The sequence below is a fragment of the Bacillus rossius genome, chromosome 12, assembly GCF_032445375.1.
Source record: "Bacillus rossius redtenbacheri isolate Brsri chromosome 12, Brsri_v3, whole genome shotgun sequence".
NCBI lineage: Eukaryota > Metazoa > Arthropoda > Insecta > Phasmatodea > Bacillidae > Bacillus > Bacillus rossius.
This window is the reverse complement of record NC_086339.1, coordinates 881,519-901,032: the sequence shown is the minus strand read 5'-3', so window position 1 is coordinate 901,032 and position 19,514 is coordinate 881,519. Positions and strand designations below refer to the sequence as shown.

General features: G+C 45.0%; 1 protein-coding gene across 11 annotated transcripts in view; it reads left to right on the top strand.

Annotated features, from left to right (window-relative positions):
• Nucleotides 1-19,514, top strand: part of LOC134537324 (ras GTPase-activating protein raskol) — a 327,338-nt gene that overhangs the window by 199,422 nt on the left and 108,402 nt on the right. Inside the window, exon 1 of one of the 11 annotated variants that reach the window (XM_063377638.1) lies at nucleotides 6,006-9,272. The exons of the other annotated variants lie outside the window; for them this stretch is intronic. Within the exon in view, the coding sequence (XP_063233708.1) occupies nucleotides 9,230-9,272 (43 nt within the window). The 5' untranslated portion in view covers nucleotides 6,006-9,229. Of the gene's footprint in view, nucleotides 1-6,005; nucleotides 9,273-19,514 lie in introns of those variants that run through there. 11 annotated transcript variants of the gene reach the window in all.

The window sequence follows — 19,514 nt, the reverse complement described above, 5'->3', positions numbered from 1 at the left end:
TTTTATGTGCAATTTGGTATGTGTTATTCCCAGTTTGCGATTAGAAAACATGCGTGATTCCCATCAACCTAATAAATAATCTATAGGGCCATGCATATTTCGCGAAAAGATTCCGAGATTAGTTAAAACACTATAGCATCGTCTGTGTGCCGTGATTGGGCGAGTTTCTGTCAGGTACATGTCTACTGTACACAGTGATTCATCGTGGAAGCAAACGCGTTCTGAGTGGCCCAGTCAAATAAGGCAACGACTTCTCTCGCAGACGGCCGCCAACCACAAGGAATAAACCTCTGGTGCGGGTATACCTTGTTGCAGTCTAATAGGAGTTCAGATTTATTCGCGAAAAATGCCTGCCCCTAATCATCTATGGTTAACAAATGATCAAATCCAGTAGCCATGAAAAACGAAAAAGGAGGGGTTGGGCACAGATAGTTTGTCGCTTGTAGCTGAAGACACACACGTATGTACTGGGTGGAAGAGTGTTTCTGACTGAAGGCACGCCGCCTCGGTGCATCGCCATGGCAACAGCGCCGCATCTGGCGCGTGTCAGCGCGCAGTCAGCTGTTCAGTTGGCCTCGGCGCGTCGCGAAGCCATGACTGCAGCTGTCGCCGTGGCGCGTGATGAGTCGTGACGTCATGACGTGGGCCGCGAGACACTTGCATCCGAGTGAAACCAAACAAGTTTTCTTTTATGACTAAAAACAGAGACGTTATGGAAGTTGTTTATAGTTATAATCAGGAAATTGCTTTCAAACTCAGAAATGCCGTTGGACTTTTTAAAGTATATTTTATTCCTGTTTTGAAGAAACTAATATTATTTTATACCTACATTAAGGATAAATGTTCGCTATTTGCTGTAGCAAAAAAAATATTTTTAAGTAAAGTAAGAATACGCCCTAATCAGTAACAATACGCTATTAATTATTTATTTAAATATTCATTTAATAAAGTAAGAAACCTGGCGGGTGACAGTACAAGACTTCGTGCATGCCGCCAGTTGAGAACATTGTTCATGGTGATGCAGGCATGCAGCGTCGATAATAAAACTGCAAGCAAGTCAGCCTTGGTAGCCATTGCCTTGCCCGTAGAGGCGACTGGGCCCTTGATGCGCGTGGCGGTGTCGACCTTAGCGCCGCCTTCTTCCAGGCAGGCGGCCCGCCTGTCGTTCACAATAAATGAACTATTGCAAATTTTTGTTTTTGAATTTAGAATCTACACAGTAATTGAATAAATGTATAAATATATAATAATAAGTTGTAATTTTTTTTCTCAGCCATTATCTGAATTCCTTGGCTCGTGGCGAAGGAATCACTGACGGTTTGATCGACCTCGCAGGGTAGCAGTCTTGTACCTCGAAGATGGCGGCTAGAGCCCGCAAGTGAAGCATGGCGCAGTCTCGAGAGGCAAGCGGACTGGCATGACCCCGACATGACCCGGGCATGACCTGGGCATGACTCGTGAGTGGCCAGCACAACTGCGCCCTCTCTGTCGCGCGGGAGTAACTCGAGAAATTCCGCGGAGCAGGTGTTGAATGGGGTATTCATAAACCACCGTTCATGAAAGTGTTAAATACAGTCACAGTAGCAGTGGGATGGGCAGGACAAAATAATGCGTAGTATTTGCGACAATTCAAACTCAAAATGAAACAAGGTATGACTAGAGACCTGCAAAATTCGCGGATTCATTTCGTGATATGCTACAATTCAAATAATTATACCTTAGCGCGGCTTCTGCCATTGGTTCACTGTTAATCTGGAGTAATGAGGGCCAATTAGAGACCCTCACTCGTAGAAGTGCCGAATCACAGGCCACCCAGTCGAGACGACTCACAAGTCAGCAGCCAATGAACAGTTGGCATTTGCACGAGTGTGTAGAGGATATTGGAGTCTATCCTAGAGGTCATTGAACCTGCGAATTTTGCAGGGCTCTAGCTATGACTTGATAACTAACATTTATTTGTTAACTTGTTTCCAAAGACTAAACCAACTCAAGGCTCATCGTGTGTAATTCTAAGTCTCGTGAGAAGTTCTGCACCGCGCCCGGGCGTGGCCTGTACACTCCAACAGTCGCGGGCCCATTTGACTCCCCGCGCGCGAGGCGCTACCACGAGGTCTCGTCACCTCGCAGCACACACCGGCCAACGTCTTTCCTACAGGGCAGCCAACTGACACTTGCTATTGCCAACTGTCACGTAAACTCTCTGCACTCCGCACTCCCGCGCAAATCCCCAGCCATACAATAGAATTAAAAAACAAATAATTACATAGGCTAGGATAAATAACTTTTAATTTAAAAATTAAACAAAACTAACAATTAAATTTAACAACATTTAAATACTTAAAGAATATATATTTTAAAAAATAATTAAAATAAACTTTTTTAAATAATTATAAAAACAGGTTTCAAAAGCAAAACCGTATTTTGGCCAGAGAATTTGGCCACAATCTAACCTCAGTACAATTCATGTGTTCTCTGCACTTATAATACGAAACTGAGACACGAAATTTAACGTAAAATTCTTTAAAAATAATACCGAGCGTGGCGAATACACGTAAATTGTTTTTCAGCTGCGTTTCTGGACGCGAAACACACGTAGTTTCCGCACCCGCCGCTAGAATTATGCGGCCGGAGCAGCTACGTCGACTATCGAATCATTAGATTTGCAGGCGGGATTTTAAACTGTTTAATTAAACGACTCCGATAAAGGCAGGTAACAAAAAATAATTAAACACTTGCTTTGGACCTGATTTTGACAAGGAATTTTATTAAAATACGGCCCATTTGTTAAAGTTGACTAAACAGTTAGTATCATGAAGTTACCCCTGTCTGTAGTTCTTGTTCGCCGCAGATGGCACCACCGTGTGTGCCGAGAGCTGAGATGTCACACGCCAGGAAGTGATTGTAAGAGACGCTGTGCTGGCGCAGAGCGCAGTGCCAGGCGCTGCGGAACAGTCTGTGACGACTGCTTGGCGCTCCGCCAGCGCCCTTCCTGCGGTCCTGACTACACGCAGTGCAAACTAACTGGCAGACACGTCGCAGTCTGGGAGCCACAGCTGGGGGGATCGTACAGACGTTTCGCCCTGCATTGCGGCAGGCATCTTCCAGGTTGAGAAATCACCCCGCCACTTGGACGTGGCTGGAACCCAGATGTGAGATCCTGCCTCGCTGGTCGCTACTTCCCGTCACTGCACGCCACGACCCCGCCGAGTCGAGTGGCACTCACCCCCCCCCCCCCACACACACACATATAATTAGAGACCGGAAAAATTCGCGGATTCATTTCGCGATACGCTAACATTAAAATACATACACACCTCTAAGCTGCTTTTGTTATTGGCTCACTGTTCACCAGGACGACTCTGGGCCAATGGGAAACACTCAACCAAAGAAGTATCGTATCACAGGCCACCCAGTTGAGACGACTCACAAGTCAGCAGCCAATGAACAGGCGCTATTCTCCCGAGTATACTGAGAACTGTGTAGTCTATCCTGAAGGTCATCGAAAACCCGAATTTTTCCAGCCCCTAGTGATGTGTTGTACGGAGCTGCAGTATTCCCTGAGCTGAGCCGTGAAGCAGGGCCTAACTCGGCCTCCGAGGACAGTCTAGTCTCAGCCACAGCGCCAGCTGTCGGCGAGTTAACTAGGGCGTGACGCGCGCTCTTAATTACGACTGCGCGCTGCAGAGACACGCAGGCGGGAGGCTACATCGCTCACTTCTCACTTCACACCACATCACTTTGGATTTTCAATAGTTTGGGGGGGGGGGGGGGGGAATTAGTACGCAGTCTTATTTGCAGTCAGACAGACACCTGCCTCAACAAGACACATTAAACATTCATTTGCCCTTACTATCCAAAAACGCGAAATTAAACATGAATAATTGTTTCAATGTGTTATGATATATAAATTGTTGGATATTATTCCCTTAGGAAAATAACGTAAATTTAAGCAAAACTATTTTTTTCCAATAAAACTTATTTGGACATAATTGTATGATCCTAGAACAGTTACCAAGCTGGTTTGAATATGCCAGTAACTGAGCGTGCGTGCTCATGAACTGAACATGCTCTGTTTCGATACCAGCCCTAACAAACGCGCTTCACTGCTCGTATCGCACGCCTGTGACACAGTCGGACCTGACAGCGACTCGTGAGTCACTGCGGGGACATGCGGTGGACAAGCACTATCTCGCCCGATGCGCGCTCATGCGCCCCACTTATGAGCCAGCGCGACCCACTTATGAGCACGTGAGTGGTGAGAACTACCCAGCAACATGGCCGGCGCCCGGGGAGGAACTTGTGGGATGACAAGAGTGCAGCGACCAATCATGTCGCGGTATATTTGATTATCATTAGAGTCCCGGAAATTTCGCGGATTCCTCTGGCCTCAGGATAGAATTCAAAGTCATAGGTGTGCTTGACCCATGTTTACTTTCCCATTGGTTGATTTCTTAGCGAGAACATTTTTATCCTTGTTGTTTGGCACTACCTGATTCGCTTACTTCTCTCCTAGCTGAACATCGTTGGCTCACGGTCGTAGAGGGGCGTGTCCAGATAACTGCGGTCCAATCATGAACACAGTGCGACAGTGTGGAGGTTTGCATTCTAGCTTGCGACTAAATGAATGCGCGAAAATTCCGTGGCTCTAATTATCATGCAGCGCTTCAAACACTTGAGCGTTATTCTCCTTCTCATCGGCAAAACGACACAGCCTGGGAGACTTCTAGCCAATGGTAAGCCTGTGTCTCTCGGCTGTGCGTGTTAGATGTTACACGAGTTACAGTCTACAAAGTCCCGAGTATATGAGGACGGTGCAGTCTGTCCTAGAAGTAAAATGTACCGCCAGTTATTAAGATCTCTACCAATCAGTAGGAGCGGGTATTTTTTTAGGAATAAATTAGATCGCTCATTAGACTGCAGCAAGGCTAGCGACTGTTCCCTTGTGATTGGCGGCCGTCTGCAAGAGAAGCCAATTGCCCTGTTTGACCGGGACATTCAGGACGCGTTTGCTTCCGCACTGGATGGATGTGACTGGTGTGCTGACAGCAGACTTGCACCTGGAATAAACCCAAAGACAATGCTACAAAGCTTGAACGCACAGCTGGGGTGGAAGTGTTCTCGCGATAGATACCCGGGTAAACCCGTCAGCCCCCCGCCAGCCAATAGCAGACGGAGTGCGCGTGCATCAAAGGAACCCGCCACAGCATCGCTTCTGTGAGGTTGTTTGTTCTGTGACATAACAGTTCCGTGGCTGTGGTAACTGTGCTGTGACGTCACTCGCTCGTCGCGCCGCATCGGTCGCGCGAAAGCGCGCCAGATGTTTCACAACCTCGGGGGAAGGGGGAGGGGGGTTATTGACCAGATTCGGTTTTTTTGACAAGGTTTAAAGGCACACGGCTTAAGGTGTCTGCAGGATTTGTTATTTTATTTATTTGCTAATTTGGCTTTGTTTGTGCGCAGTTAAGGCCTGGACACATTATCTTACCCTAAACTACGTGACTTAAACAACTTATAAGTAGAGCCACGGAATTTTTGCGGATTCATTTAGTCGCAAGCTAGAATGCAAACCTCCACACTGTCGCACTGTGTTCATGATTGTACCGTAGTTATCTGGACACGCCCCTCTACGACCGTGAGCCAACGATGTCCAGCTAGGAGAGAAGTAAGCGAATCAGGTAGTGCCAAACAACAAGGATAAAAATGTTCTCGCTAAGAAATAAACCAATGGGAAAGTAAACATGGGTCGAGCACAGCTATAACTTTGAATTGTATCCTGAGGCCAGAGGAATCCACGAAATTTCCGGGACTCTACTTATAAGTTATATGTAGCAATAAAACATGAAAACTAGCATGTTACATATTGCAGCAATTACTGATAATCATCTACCAAATAAAATCCATATATTGTCGTGCATATAAATATATTTTAAATATAATTAAAATTAAAATTCTTTGTATGACATGCACTCACTCACACATACATTAATTAGGTATTTCTTTGGTTACTTGTATGTGAATTTAAAGAGCCAGTGTTTTTTTAAATGATTTCTTTGAAATATCTTGATGGACTGTGGATGTTGAGCATTCTGGTTGAGGTTGCTCCAGAGACAGCATCTGTGAAGGATTTATTGACGGTTAAAATTCACGATTGGATTTCGATCGGGTCCCAAGACGGTGACTCGAGCTTTAAAAAACACGAGTCGCCGGAATACAATAATATTGAGGAGTATATGCTTTAAGTATTTTGTATAGCATTAGTAGAGCGCGTGGTAATATTTTCTGGCGAAGTTTTAATCAGCCTAGTTTTTTTATGGTATGGGAGCAAGTGAGTACGCAATTCAAGATAATAAATAAAGCGAACGCCAGTACTATTTGGAGATTTGTTTGAAGTCGTGTTCCCAGGTCGTCTGCCAAAACATGTATACGATGATGTCACAGGAGTATACATGAGTAGAGACCGGAAAAATTCGCGATTTCAATGACCTGTAGGATATACTCCATGATCCTCTATGCACTCGGGAACATTACATCTGCTCATTGGCTACTGACTCGTGACACCTGTTAACTGGGACGCTAGTGATTCGATACTTCTTTTGTTTAGGGTTTTTCATTGGCCGAGTAACATTCAGATAAACTGTGGCCCAATCACTGATGCAGTAAAAAGGCAAACGTTTTTTAATTATAGACTATCACGAAATGAATCCGCGAATTTTTCAGGTCTCTATACATGAGGCATAATTATTGACAGCACGAGTGTAGCTTTCACACGCACTGACAGCAAATTATAAAAATATTAGGACAATGAAGCGCAGGATATACCTACTGTTTTCACACTTGACGGCCGGGATGGATTCTTGGTGAACGACTGGTGCTCCTGAACGTGAGCTACGACCTCGCCACGTGAGAGTGACCCTTAGTGGTTCATGGCCGTGGCCGGATAGTTTGGGTTGGATCGTGATGAATGACACGTGAAGGCGCAAGTAGACTTATTACCCTTTGAATTTTCATCCGACTAAACTTTTTTTATTTAAATTTTATTGGAGATATATCTTCCCCCCGGCTTGAATGCCAGCACGTTTATTTGGGTGAATATAACAATCTTATTACATTATAAAGATATCCACGGACATCCATGTCGCACCCCGAGGTCCGCACTGCAACTGCATCTCGCAGTCGGCACGCGGCTGTAGCACCGGCAGACGTCAGATCTATGTTATCTGAGAGGAGAATGCATCAGTTAATAGCGGTGTGATATGTTTCGTCAGCATGATTGTTATGTTAACAGCTGGTGGCTCATGCGCCCGAAGGAGGAAGGCGCGGCTGTTGACGCCTCGTGGCGCCGCTGGGGCTGCCGGGTAATTGAGAGTAATCGTCTCGGAGACTCGCAGCCTCCTGGTCCCGTCTCCTCGTGAGGCGCCCCCTGTCTCCTGTCTCCTCGTGGATACCTCGGATACAGAGCTGTCGCGTCCTGTCGGCTGCTTGGCAGCCGGGAAACTTCGTGCGTTTCAGATAACTTATATAGTTTTGCTAATTGAAAAGAAACACATTTTCCTTTCCGTGAGCTCAGGACACAGCCAACTGTCTGGTCAGCTGAGTGGAGGTTACAGGGCTGAGGCGGTGACTATGCTGGGTTGGTGGCCCCAGCCGCTGGTCTTATACCCTCCCGATCAAACAACAGGGAGCGATCCCCACCAGTTCAGTACATTTAAAAAGCTTTGGAATATTTTAAAACTGAACTGGAAGTTACTCCCACCCTACCCTTCAAGGGCGCATATTGGGAGGGGAACGTTGAGAAATGCCGGCCGCAAGGTCGGACTACATCTGTCCTTTCCGTGAAGATTGATGTAAAGCATATATCGCGACTAAATACGAAACCTCTCTCCATATGGTCTCTGTGACATTGTGGACGGGGGTGGCGGGCGAGCAAGGTGACCGGCGGCTGCTATCAGCGGTTATCGCCGACCCACTTGGCCGCCCGCTCAGCACGCCAGCCCCGTGCTGGCACCTGCAGTGTCGCTGCGCTGTGGCCCTTGCGCGCCTGCCACACGGAACTACTGTTATAGCTAGAGACCTGACAAATTCGCGGATTCATTTCGCGATACGCTAAAATTCAAATACATATACCTCTAAGCTGCTTTTGTTATTGATTCACTGTTCACCAGGATGACTCTGGGCCGATGGGAAACACTCAACCAAAGAAGTATCGTATCACAGGCAAACCAGTTGAGACGACTCACAAGTCAGCAGCCAATGAACAGCCCTTATTCTCCCGAGTATACTGAGGACTTTGTAGTCTATCCTGAAGGTCATCGAAAACGCGAATTTTTCCAGTCCCTAGTCATCAGGACAAAACATGTTGGTATCGTTTCGTACCTCGGGATTTCACATCTCTTCAGGTGCAAAAAAATACATAAAAAATATCTAAGCTGGCGCAGCAGCTGTGTTCGAGCGAGGCAGGGCACGTGGCACGTGGATCGTGGCACGTGGCACGTGCTGGGCGAGTGAGAGGGCGCGGTGTCTGTTGGCGTCATTGTGCATACGTGTACCGTTGCTGGCATTGTATACTGTGCACCTTGACGAAACCTTCATGGCACGCAACAAGAATAAACACATATGACAAATTTTTTTGTTTTTACTTTAGGCGTTTTGATGTTTTAGTTATCATGTGCCCTGAGTGAAGACCTGCGTATAGCCCATTCCATGAACGATTGTACATTCTTGACGAATTCATTTGCGGCACAAAGCGGTCATCCCACTCAACTTATTCTAGTAAGTAATACAAAGTACGTGGTTGCCTGAAGACCTAGGCTAGCCTACAGTAGCCTGTGTGTCGTTGCGGACGTGTGTGGGGCGAGGGTAACACAGCAGGACTGCAGCTCGCTCACCGCAGCCCCCCCACCCCTGGTGAGGGTGTCACGTGACGCCCGGATGTGACGCCTGGGTGGTCCCTGGTGTGCGGGTGTGCCACTGCCGCTAGCCCGGCCTCGCCGCTCTTACACTCTGTTGTGGGTGGTGCGATATACTTGCATTTCCCCGCAAGGAAATGAATCTCATGTACGTTTTTGCCTTTCTATAACTCGCGAAAAGATTTCCAGACCAGCTGTGTGTTAAAACTCTGTAGCGTTGTCTGTGTTTCGTGCTTGTCGGGTTTTATTTCAGGTAATGTTACATGGTACAGCCATCCAGTGCGGAAGCGAACACGTCCTGATTGGCCCGGTCAAACAGGGCAATGGCTTCTCTTGCAGACGGCCGCCAATCACAAGGGAACAAGGGTTAGTGCGGGCATACCTCAATTCAGTGTAATGAGCTATCATATTTTTTTCCCTGAAAAAAAATACACGCCCCTAATAATAGGTACGTCGATAGTCTTAGTTAAATGATATTAATGTTTAGTTTTATTTGCTAGGTAAAGTGTTGGCCGGACTCCACGAAGCCGTCTGCATCCACGCACCTCGATCTAGTCTGTCCAGGAGGAACTAGTAGCGTCGCCGCGATAGTTGGTAGTTGCAAGCTTATTGCTAAACCTCCCGCACTGCGCCGACCACTGGACCTTGAGGGCGGTGGCGTGTGGAGCTAGCTAGCTCCCTGCTGCCGTGCCAGACCCGCGTCTAGCGAGCAGCTAGTTCCCCTCGGAGCGCTACACACGCGAGACACCGCCAGCCGAGCAACCCAGGACCCAGCAGGAACCTTCACACGTGAGCAGCTGTACTTGCACGCTTGGCAGTGCGTTGGTGAAAGTAATTTGCCCGAAATTTTTGAGAAACAAATGAAAAAAATTTGGTTTACTGTCTACCGCCTGTCGGTCAACTGCCTATTGCAAGAGCTAACACATTATCCCAGCAAAATAGATTTTTGGGTTTTCGGTCAAATGCCTGTCCGTCAACTGACGTTTCGGTTACATGACTTTCGGCAATAATTATTTTCGCTGTACTAGCGTGCCACCATTTGCTCGAGTGCGTATAGGACTGTGGAGTTTTACCTAATGGTCTCGTTGAAGTAGCGAATATTTTCCCGTTCCTAGAAGAGTGTAATTCCTAGGACAGTTTCCGCAAGTCGTTATCAAATTACAGGTGTTTAGAACCAAGCACTGCTGGTGGTGGTATCAGGGTAATTCCCCTGCCTTGGAGTTGTTGGTCTCCATAGGACGGTAGTTTCACAACCGGAGCACTGGCTGTAAGACACGGGGCACGCTTAGCCAGTCTGACCCAGTGACCTCTCAACCAGTCCTAACTCGGCGCAAGTGCCGTAATATCTCCCACTCCGGAGCTCGTGCCTCGCACCTCGTGCCAAGGGGCATGTAGATTTCGTGAAAATATTTTGAGACTAGATGAATGTTAAAACACTGCAGCCATCGTCTGTGTTTCGTGACTGGGTGAGTTTCTCCCAGGTACATATCGATTGTAACAACACCAATCACAGTGATTCAGTGCGGAAGCAAATGCGTCCTGAGTGGCCCCGGTCAAGCAGTATCTAGAGACCCGGAAAATTCGCGGGTTCAATGACCTTCAGGATGGACTCCAATATCCTCCACACACTCGGGCAAATGCCAACTGTTCATTGGCTGCTGACCTGTGAGTCGTCTCGACTGGGTGGCCTGTGATACGGCACTTCTATGAGTGAGGGTCTCTAATTGGCCCTCAGTCCTCAGATTAATAGTAAACCAATGACAGAAGCTGCACTAAGGTATAATTATTTGAATTTTAGCATAACACGAAATGAACCCGCGAATTTTCCGGGTCTCTAAGTATAACTTGTGACGAAAAAAAGGTTCGGCAAGCGAATATAAGTATTAAATGGAGCATCTGCATCACTAACCCTCGGAAGAGAGTAGACACCTGGAGACGCGCCTGTTCCAAAGAAGGCGGCTAGGGACAGCTGAGCGGCCAGGCCTAGAGATAGAGAAGGGGGGGGGGGGGGAGGGTTCGCGCCCGACAGTCAGCTGTCCGCGGGGGCGTGTGCGGAAGGAAGTCTCCCAGATAAGCCCTCCCACTCCCCGCGATACAGGCCGGCCCTTGTGGCAGCCGCTTCCTGCCTCCCTCACTCTCCCCCCACTCGCACACCGCCTCACCTGCTCGCTCGCCGAGTCAGTGGTGAACAACTAACTGTGATTTGAACGCAAATAATTACAAGAAATAAAATAATAAAAGGACAGGTGTGATATAAATACGCTTAGTAAAGTATAATCAAATTTAAAAAAACACTCATATTCAATATTAATATAAACACGTGTATAAAATTATTCAATTCAGTAAAATAACTTAATCATTTTTCATTAATAATGAAAATAAATATATATATATATATGCTAAATGTTTGTTGTAATTTATTTATTTTAATTATTTATTAAATAATGTAATAGTTTATAATTTATAATGCAGATAAATTATACATACGTGAACATTACCTCACTTATATGAATACACTTGAAAAAGTTTACAAACACAATTTCTACAACTATTTTTTTACAATAAATAAATGTTTTTAATTATATGCCTAGTTAACTATATCAATCACTAAAGTATATGTTTAGAAGCACATATAATTTTTATTTGTATGTATCATTTTTTCACTATATAAATTTTTGTTGCATGTTGTGCGCGCATCGTTAAAATTCAATCTCATCAATATTTTATATAACGCGTCTAAAGAAGTATAACTTCAAAATATTCATAGTTATTTAAGTAGCAAAATTGCTATGTAGGTAGGACTCAGTGAGTTCATAATGCTCCATAGGCTAGCACCATAGCTGCTCGTAGCGTGTGTTAAACAGAGCCGTAATGCGTGTGCCCTGTTGGTCCCGCGTGAGGCAGCCCCGACTCTGGGAGGAGAACTGCTAGCAGCCACGGGCTGGTCACGTGACATGACGTGTTTTCCCTAGGCTTAGCATTAAGCTCGGGTGTTCTCGGGTGTTCTCGGGTGTTTGGAAACAACACCAGCTAAACTATTGAAGATTTTTTTTTTTATGTTCAAGGCATCACACCTGTAGTGAAAAAAATATTAATTAGTAGAGGCCGAAAAAAATTCGTGGTAAATGGTTTTTTTTAACCATGGAAAAGATAATATAATACTCAATAATTTGGCTTTATTTTGTTGTATCATGCTCTATGTGCTCAGTTAAAACTTTGGAAAGCTGTTCAGGGCACGGTTTACATCACTGCGGGCACTATATGTAGTGATAGAGATGTTTTCATGTAACTGTACAAATGTACAAATATATGTAAATTTACATGAATATTTCAGTCCCATTTACAAGTCAGTGTAGAGGCGTGGAAATGCACGAACCGCCCAGAAACGTTTGGAATATATATGGCCAACCCGGTCGAACTAACTCGCAGAATTTGCAGTTTCCTCTTGCTTGCGGCGTGCAAGAAAGAAAGAAAAAACTGCTCGGAGCCGCGGAAAGTTTCAACGGGAGTCGGAAAGAGAGCGAGAGAGAGAGAGAGAGAGAGTGTGTGTGTGTGTGTTGGGTCACGCGACAACAGACTCGCAGTCGCCAGAGAGGCTGGTTCCCTGGACCTGGCGTCTCGCCGCGCGATGCTGTCAGGGCGACACGGACACTAGCTGCTCTTCCAGCAGTGCTGCCGAGAGAATCAAGGGTCCCACAAAGAAGACCATCCAAAGATAGGGACCGGAAACATTCACGGGTTCAATGAACTGTAGGATGAACTCCATAGTTCTACGTACACTCGGTCAAATGTCACCCACCCATTGGCTGCTGTCTTGTGAGACGTCCCAGCGTAGCAACCTGTGATTCCATAAAGCTTTGCTTGGGTGTTTCTCATTGGACCAGAGTCATCCAGGTGAGTTATGAACCAATAGCAGAGGCAGCACTGAGGTATAACGATTTGTATTTGAGCCTATCGCGAAATGAATTCGCGAATTTTTCCGGTCTCTATCTAAAGACTTAAAGTTACCGTAGCCATAACTATAAACGTGATCTGAAAATAAAAAAAAATAATTGCGTAATTAAGGTTCGCAGTGAATTTTATTAGCAATAGAATTGTAATTTGTTTCCTACTATCAATGTAAACACAAGTATTAACTGAGTTGTAGTCGGGAAATAAAGCAGCACACGCTTGCTGTGGCCTCGCGGACTTGTGGTGCCTCCCCCCCTCTCGCTGGTAACTGTTTCATCGCCGGCCTTGTCAGGACCGCGCGGCTGCCCTGCAAACACCCGAGCATCTCTCCACTGGCGGACACGCTGTAGCTCTGTGTGACTGTGCCGAGCAGTGCGTGTGTGTGTACCAGTACTAGCCATCTCCCAGGTGGTTCTGTTCCCGCGGAATTGGCGGTATTACTTGTTCATAGTAATACATTAGAGACAGGAAAAATTCGCGGGTTAAATGACCTTCAGTATAGACTCCAATATCCTTTACACACTCGGGAAAATGCCACCTGTACATTGGCTGCTGACTTGTGAGTCGTCTCGACTGGGTGGCCTGTGATTCGGCACTTCTATGAGTGAGGGTCTCTAATTGACCCCCAGTCCTCCAGATTAACAGTGAACCAATGGCAGAAGCAGCGCTAAGGTATAATTATTTGAATTTTAGCATAACACGAAATGAATCCGCGAATTTTTCAGGTGTCTAGAATACTGTATATTTGTAGAGTTGAACTAAGAAAATTCCGAATAGTATATCTAACAAAATTTTAGGCTGTACGCACCTATGAGTTTGTACTAAGTCTGCAATCGGATTGGGGCTTGTCACACGTACCAGGGGGACAGAGCCAATGGCAAACCATGCAGTTAAAAAAAAGAGATATAAATTCAGATGGCCTTAAAGGACTATGGAGTCTAACGAAACGGTCATAGAACGTACATGATCTCGAGAACCGTGGGAAAATGAAGTTTAAGCCTGTACCTTATTTTAACCCAGTTTCTTACGAGTCCCCACATCACTTACGATGAGACGAAAAGTCGTTTAGACAAATGAAGTTATTCGAGGCCATTCTGCATATAGCTCATAACTTGAGCAACAAACTTGCATAAAAATTGCAACACTTAACACAGACTATGTTTTCAGTCTGCGTGGTTTGACATATAATATATCCCTTACAGATTTGATTAAAGCTGGCTTCATGGTTAGTCTGCTTTACTAAAACTACGCCATCAAGGGGTTAAGATAAACGGAAACCGTGAGCTATCGCCGTATCTTTGTTTGGTGTTGGGTATACTCCATCGCTGGCAGGGCAGGGCTTAACTTGCTCACCTGGAGCCCTTCTTGTCCCACCATTCCTGAACAGGATTACTGATGTCGACCGTGTGATGCATCGACTACCCTATCGCTGGTAAACCTGCTGTATCCATAGCCTAGAGCTGCCCCCCCCCCCCCCCCCCCACACACACACACACACACGAGTGTGATCATGAAGGAGCGAGAGAGAGAGAGAGAGAGAGAGAGAGAGAGAGTATCATACACCTTGTGAGTTGTTTCAACATCTTAGGTCCGATCAGGCATTATTGCCTGAAACCATCCAGGGGAAAAAGCACTAACAAATTTTGTTTGTATAAATTATTATAAATATAATCATACATTATTATAAATAGTATAATTGTATTAAATATGTATTATTAATACTAAACAATATTTAGTGCCTATTAAAATAGGTATGTGTATTGGGCTTAAAGACTTTTATAAGAAATATTTTATATATATATATATATATATATATATATATATATATATATATATATATATATATATATAGCCTTCTGAATATCGATGGCACTAGCGCGAATACTGGAAGAACATTGCTGCAGACGCGTGTTTCTTGCTGACCAGATAGCAATGATTTTGTATTGACATACAAAATGCTTATTTAGGTTTAGAGAAAATTGTAAGTAGGTAACTACTAAAGAGTAATAACTGTTGCCTGTACGTTATGTTTTATATATATAATTAGAAACAAAAATGTTATTAATTTTTTTGTAAATCAATAGAAATGTTTGCGGAAATACATATTCAATGTGCGGTAAATTGATCCGCTATCTAAAAACTAATTGATCTAATTTCCAAACGCTTCAAACACATTTTTGAAACGATTGTATCTTCGTAATTCAAGAACGAACATTGACGTAGCTACACTAAGTGTACTTTCCTATAAAGTCTCGTACAAAGTTGTTTGTTTTGCAATCAAGATGTTTGCAACATTGGCACTTATAACTTGAAGTACATGAACGAGGCAAATACCACTATAAATAGAACGAAACTCTTCAAAGTTTTTAAAATTATACAAAGTTGCTATTGTTTGGATTTCCACTTATGTACGTAAGTGCCAACTGGGTTTTCTCGGGGTGGTTCTGTTTTCCTCACTAATGCATTCCGTCGCTGCTTCATTCTCATTTATTCACACCCCATAGCATGTAGGAATTGATGTAGGAAAGAATTAAAACCCTTGTTCATTCATATAATGACGCAAGTGATATTATCTATTATGCTCTACGCACAAGGTTTTCTTGAAATACGTATTGGGAAAAATAGTGTCGCCCTATTTCAAATAAGATAGTCTTTAATTTGGATAATATTTGTATTAAGGTTTTTAGTAATGGGTGTGTGCTTCAACCAAGTATTAACTAAAAATACAAAAACCTGATTAAATATTTTTTTACAGTTTTACACAAGTCATTAAATTATCATCATCGTTAGGATTCTGAAGATATGTAGACTTGTGTACAACTACCATGATCTATTTCGTAATGCTGTGATGACAACTGGTAGGATACTTGCGTGCGGCTGCCAGAGGTTTCTTGTGGCGTGTCCCGTGAGTGGAGGCGGCCTCAGAGAAGTGCTATCTCTGTCCTCGCTTCCCCACAGCTGGTGACGCGCGACTGCAGAGCTGATGAGAGGCTGGCCCCAGCCAGAAGAGAGGGCGGGTGATCAGCCCTTTCCTCTCCCTGGCCTCGTTACCAACACTTTTTTTTTTCGTCTTCGCGTCATAAATTTGGTTTCAAAGTGGAAGACCTAACCCTGTTTATTATCATTTTATAATAATTGATTATTTATTAATGGAGTTGCCAGCATTTGAATTACTTGAATGGTGAAGGTATCACTTTTTTTTTTAAATTTCTACAAACTTTGACCTAAAGATTAATTTTATTACTAAACTAATTTGTAATGTTTGTTTATCAATTTTATACGTGGAATGTGTGTCTGAGTGTCTGATCTGAAGTTGAAGTCACACTCGTTAGCAATTGGTTTGCAATCATAACTCTATGGATGCTAATATGCAGGGAGTTTGATAGCTTGAAAGAAAATCTCTTTGAAGAATCGTAAAAGTTCCATCTTGAATTGAATATTGTTAAACAAAGATGACACATCAGCGAGGAGTCAGCACCACACTTCATCATAACCAATGAAAGTTCTAACTTCCAGCTCTTTCTCGTTTCGACTTCAATTATCGACATGGAAAAGGTTGCACACTCCGGTTTCCTGGCTTCCTGCCTCCATGCCTGGCAGCATGGAGCATGGAGCATGGCATAGCAACGACCTGGTTGGCTGCTTGTTCGAACAGCAACAGCCGCGGTGAAATATCGGGCTCGTGTTTCGGAGTACTCGGGTTCTATTTACCGTGGTTTTCTATAAGCCACGGCCGATGCTTGTGTGTGTGTCACTAATGTTCGTGTTATAGATGAGACGTAAAAATAAAATACCTTCCTGCTTGAAAACAAAATCGATTACAAACAGATACATCGATTCTTGAAGTCAGTATCAATTTACCGTCTGCCCCACACAACAAATGTACTAATTGTAGTATTTAATTATTTTACTGATTGTATGAAACCTGAATAAATTTTTACACAAAAATATTTCTTCAAAATTAAAAATAATAATTATTCACAAATTAAAAATTATTGCTCAAATATAAAAGGAGAATGAACTAGCCACAAACGGAAAATGCTGCAAGATAATTTTATTTACATTAAAAATGTATAATTAAGTAAAGTATGATTACTCGAATTTTGATGTTTCTTGCGAGTTATTCCATAAACCGATTTAAAAACCGATCACACTGATCACGTGATTTTCCCCGCCAGTAGGCCCAAGGCCGGCGTCTGCCTGCTGTCGTAACACCGCAGTGCGCACTGGTAGCATGTGCTGCCTCTGCTCGGTGGTAGCCGGGTAGCACTGGCTCGCCGCTCGGTGAGTAGCATGAGGCCGCGCCCTGACGTCATGTTGACGCGACCTGTTGGCGGAAACGCGCTGATTCCTCAGGCAAGCAAACTCTCGGGTCTTCAGAGATGGGCCGAATGCTGGTGTTCCACTGGAGTTTAGCTATCTATTTCTGCGCGGTTAAGCGTTGCGGGGGGGTGCTAAGGTCGACAATGTCGCGCGCACCATACGCCACGTCGCCCCTATGTACGTGCAAGGAACGGAACTGGCGCGCGGTCTCCCCGCTGTCGCTTTGAAACGGCCATTCTTGTGCCGAACTGATTCTCCCCAACTGCCACGTTGACATTTAGTGATGTTTTGAATTCAGCATTAGTCTACTCGCTTGCCATTCATCACATCCATAGACCCTCCTCATTTTACGGCATATTTTACCACCGTCTATCAATACATGGTGCGTTTGTTGTGCGCTGAGAGATGTCGTAATCGACGTTTTGACGCGCCCTGGAAGACCTCGGATCAGAGGTCAGCATTAATCTCTCTGCTGTGCAAATTCCTCGCTGGTCAGAGATAAGGCAAGCGTCTAACACAAGCGACCGTCAGTCAATGAATAGTTATTTGTAGGGACTGGAAAAATTCGCGTTTTCGATGACCTTCAGGATAGACTACACAGTTCTCAGTATACTCGGGGAAAATAACGGCTGTTCATCGGCTGCTGACTTGTGAGTCGTCTCAAATGGTCTGCCTGTGATACGATACTTCTTTAATTGAGTGTTTCCCATTGACCCAGAGTCGTCCGGATGAACAGTGAACCAATAACAAAAGCAGCTTACAGATATGTGTATTTGAATTTTAGCGTATCGCGAAATGAATCCGCGAATTTTTCCGGTCTCTAACAATAAGTGTTATTTTGTCGTGATGAACGTGCAGCGGAAGCGGTCGGTGGAACTCGGACCCAGCCTGTATGCAGAGTGACTCGTGCCGGGGTTGGTACACCTGGCAGGCGCTCCGGCCCACTCCCTCGCTCACTTAGAAACCAATCACAAATTTGCATTAAACACGTGACCTAGTCATGAGGCGCCCGGCAGTAGCCAGTCGGCTGAAGTTGATTCTAACGGGGCACCAGATAATAACGCGAATTTAACGGTTCTCTAGCAATAAACTAGGCCAAGATTATTTCACGGATTCATTGGTTAGAAAATAGAGACCCGGAATATTCGCGAATTCGTTTGGTTTCGGGCTGAAATACATTGTAAAAGAATTCGGGAAATTGAGATCTCCGACTAACACGTGTAACTGAAGGATGAGTAGGACCGTGTATTTTTCGCGAAACGATTTTCAGACCAGATGTGTGTTAATACGATGTGACATTGTGTTTCGTGGTTGACTGAAATGATTCCAGGTACAGGTCTAGTGTCAGCGCACCAATCACAGCCATCCAGTGCTGAAGCGAACACGTCCTGAATGGCCCGGTCAAACAGGGCAATGGCTTCTCTTGCAGGCGGCAGACAATCACAAGGAAACAAGTACTAGCGCGGGCATACCTTACTGCGGTATAATGAGTAATCATTAGGTGCGTGCATTTTTCGCGAATAAATCTGAATGCCTATTAGACTGCAACAAGTTACACCCACGCCAGCGCTTTCTTACTTGTCATTGGCGGCCGTCTGCGAGAGAAGTCGTTGCCTTATTTGACCGGGCCACTCAGGACGCATTCGCTTATCCACTGAATCACTGTGATTGGTGTTTGTGACAATCGACGTGGAACTGAAATAAACTCACCCAATCACCAAACACAGACGATGCTACGGTGTTTTAACTTTCAGCTAGTCGCGGAATCTTTTCGCGAAATATGCATGCCCCTACTGATCATGTTTTTTCCCCCCGCTAAAATGACATGCCCCTACCTGTGAGCACTCTAGAAATGCTCGTGTTCATATCGGCAAGTGTAATGTGGCGACTGCGCCTCTGTGCACGCGCTGCTCTGCGCCCCGGACGGCTGTCCCTCGGAAGTGCCCCATTACGGGCTGATGTATGGGCAGAGCAGGCTCCAGCCCCCCCCTCCCTCCCTACCCAGGCCTGCGGTGTTAATTGGAGCCCCGGGCGTGACGTCACGCTGCGAGGGACAAAGCACTGTCGTGGGCGGCCCTTCATTGCCCCAGGAGGCGCTCTGTGCTCTGCGCTCTGTGCTCTGTGCTCTGTGCTCTGTGCTCTGTGCTCTGTGAGTCGTCTCAGCTGCGTTGCTTCGGCCCAGTGACGTCCAGTTCAACTGTGAGCCAATAGCAGAAGCAACACAACAGTGTAAACATTTGAATTTTAACCTATCGCGAAATAAATCCGCGAATTTTTCCGGTCTCTACCTATGATTAGAAACTTCTTTCATTGAAGGTTTATCTTTGGCTTAAG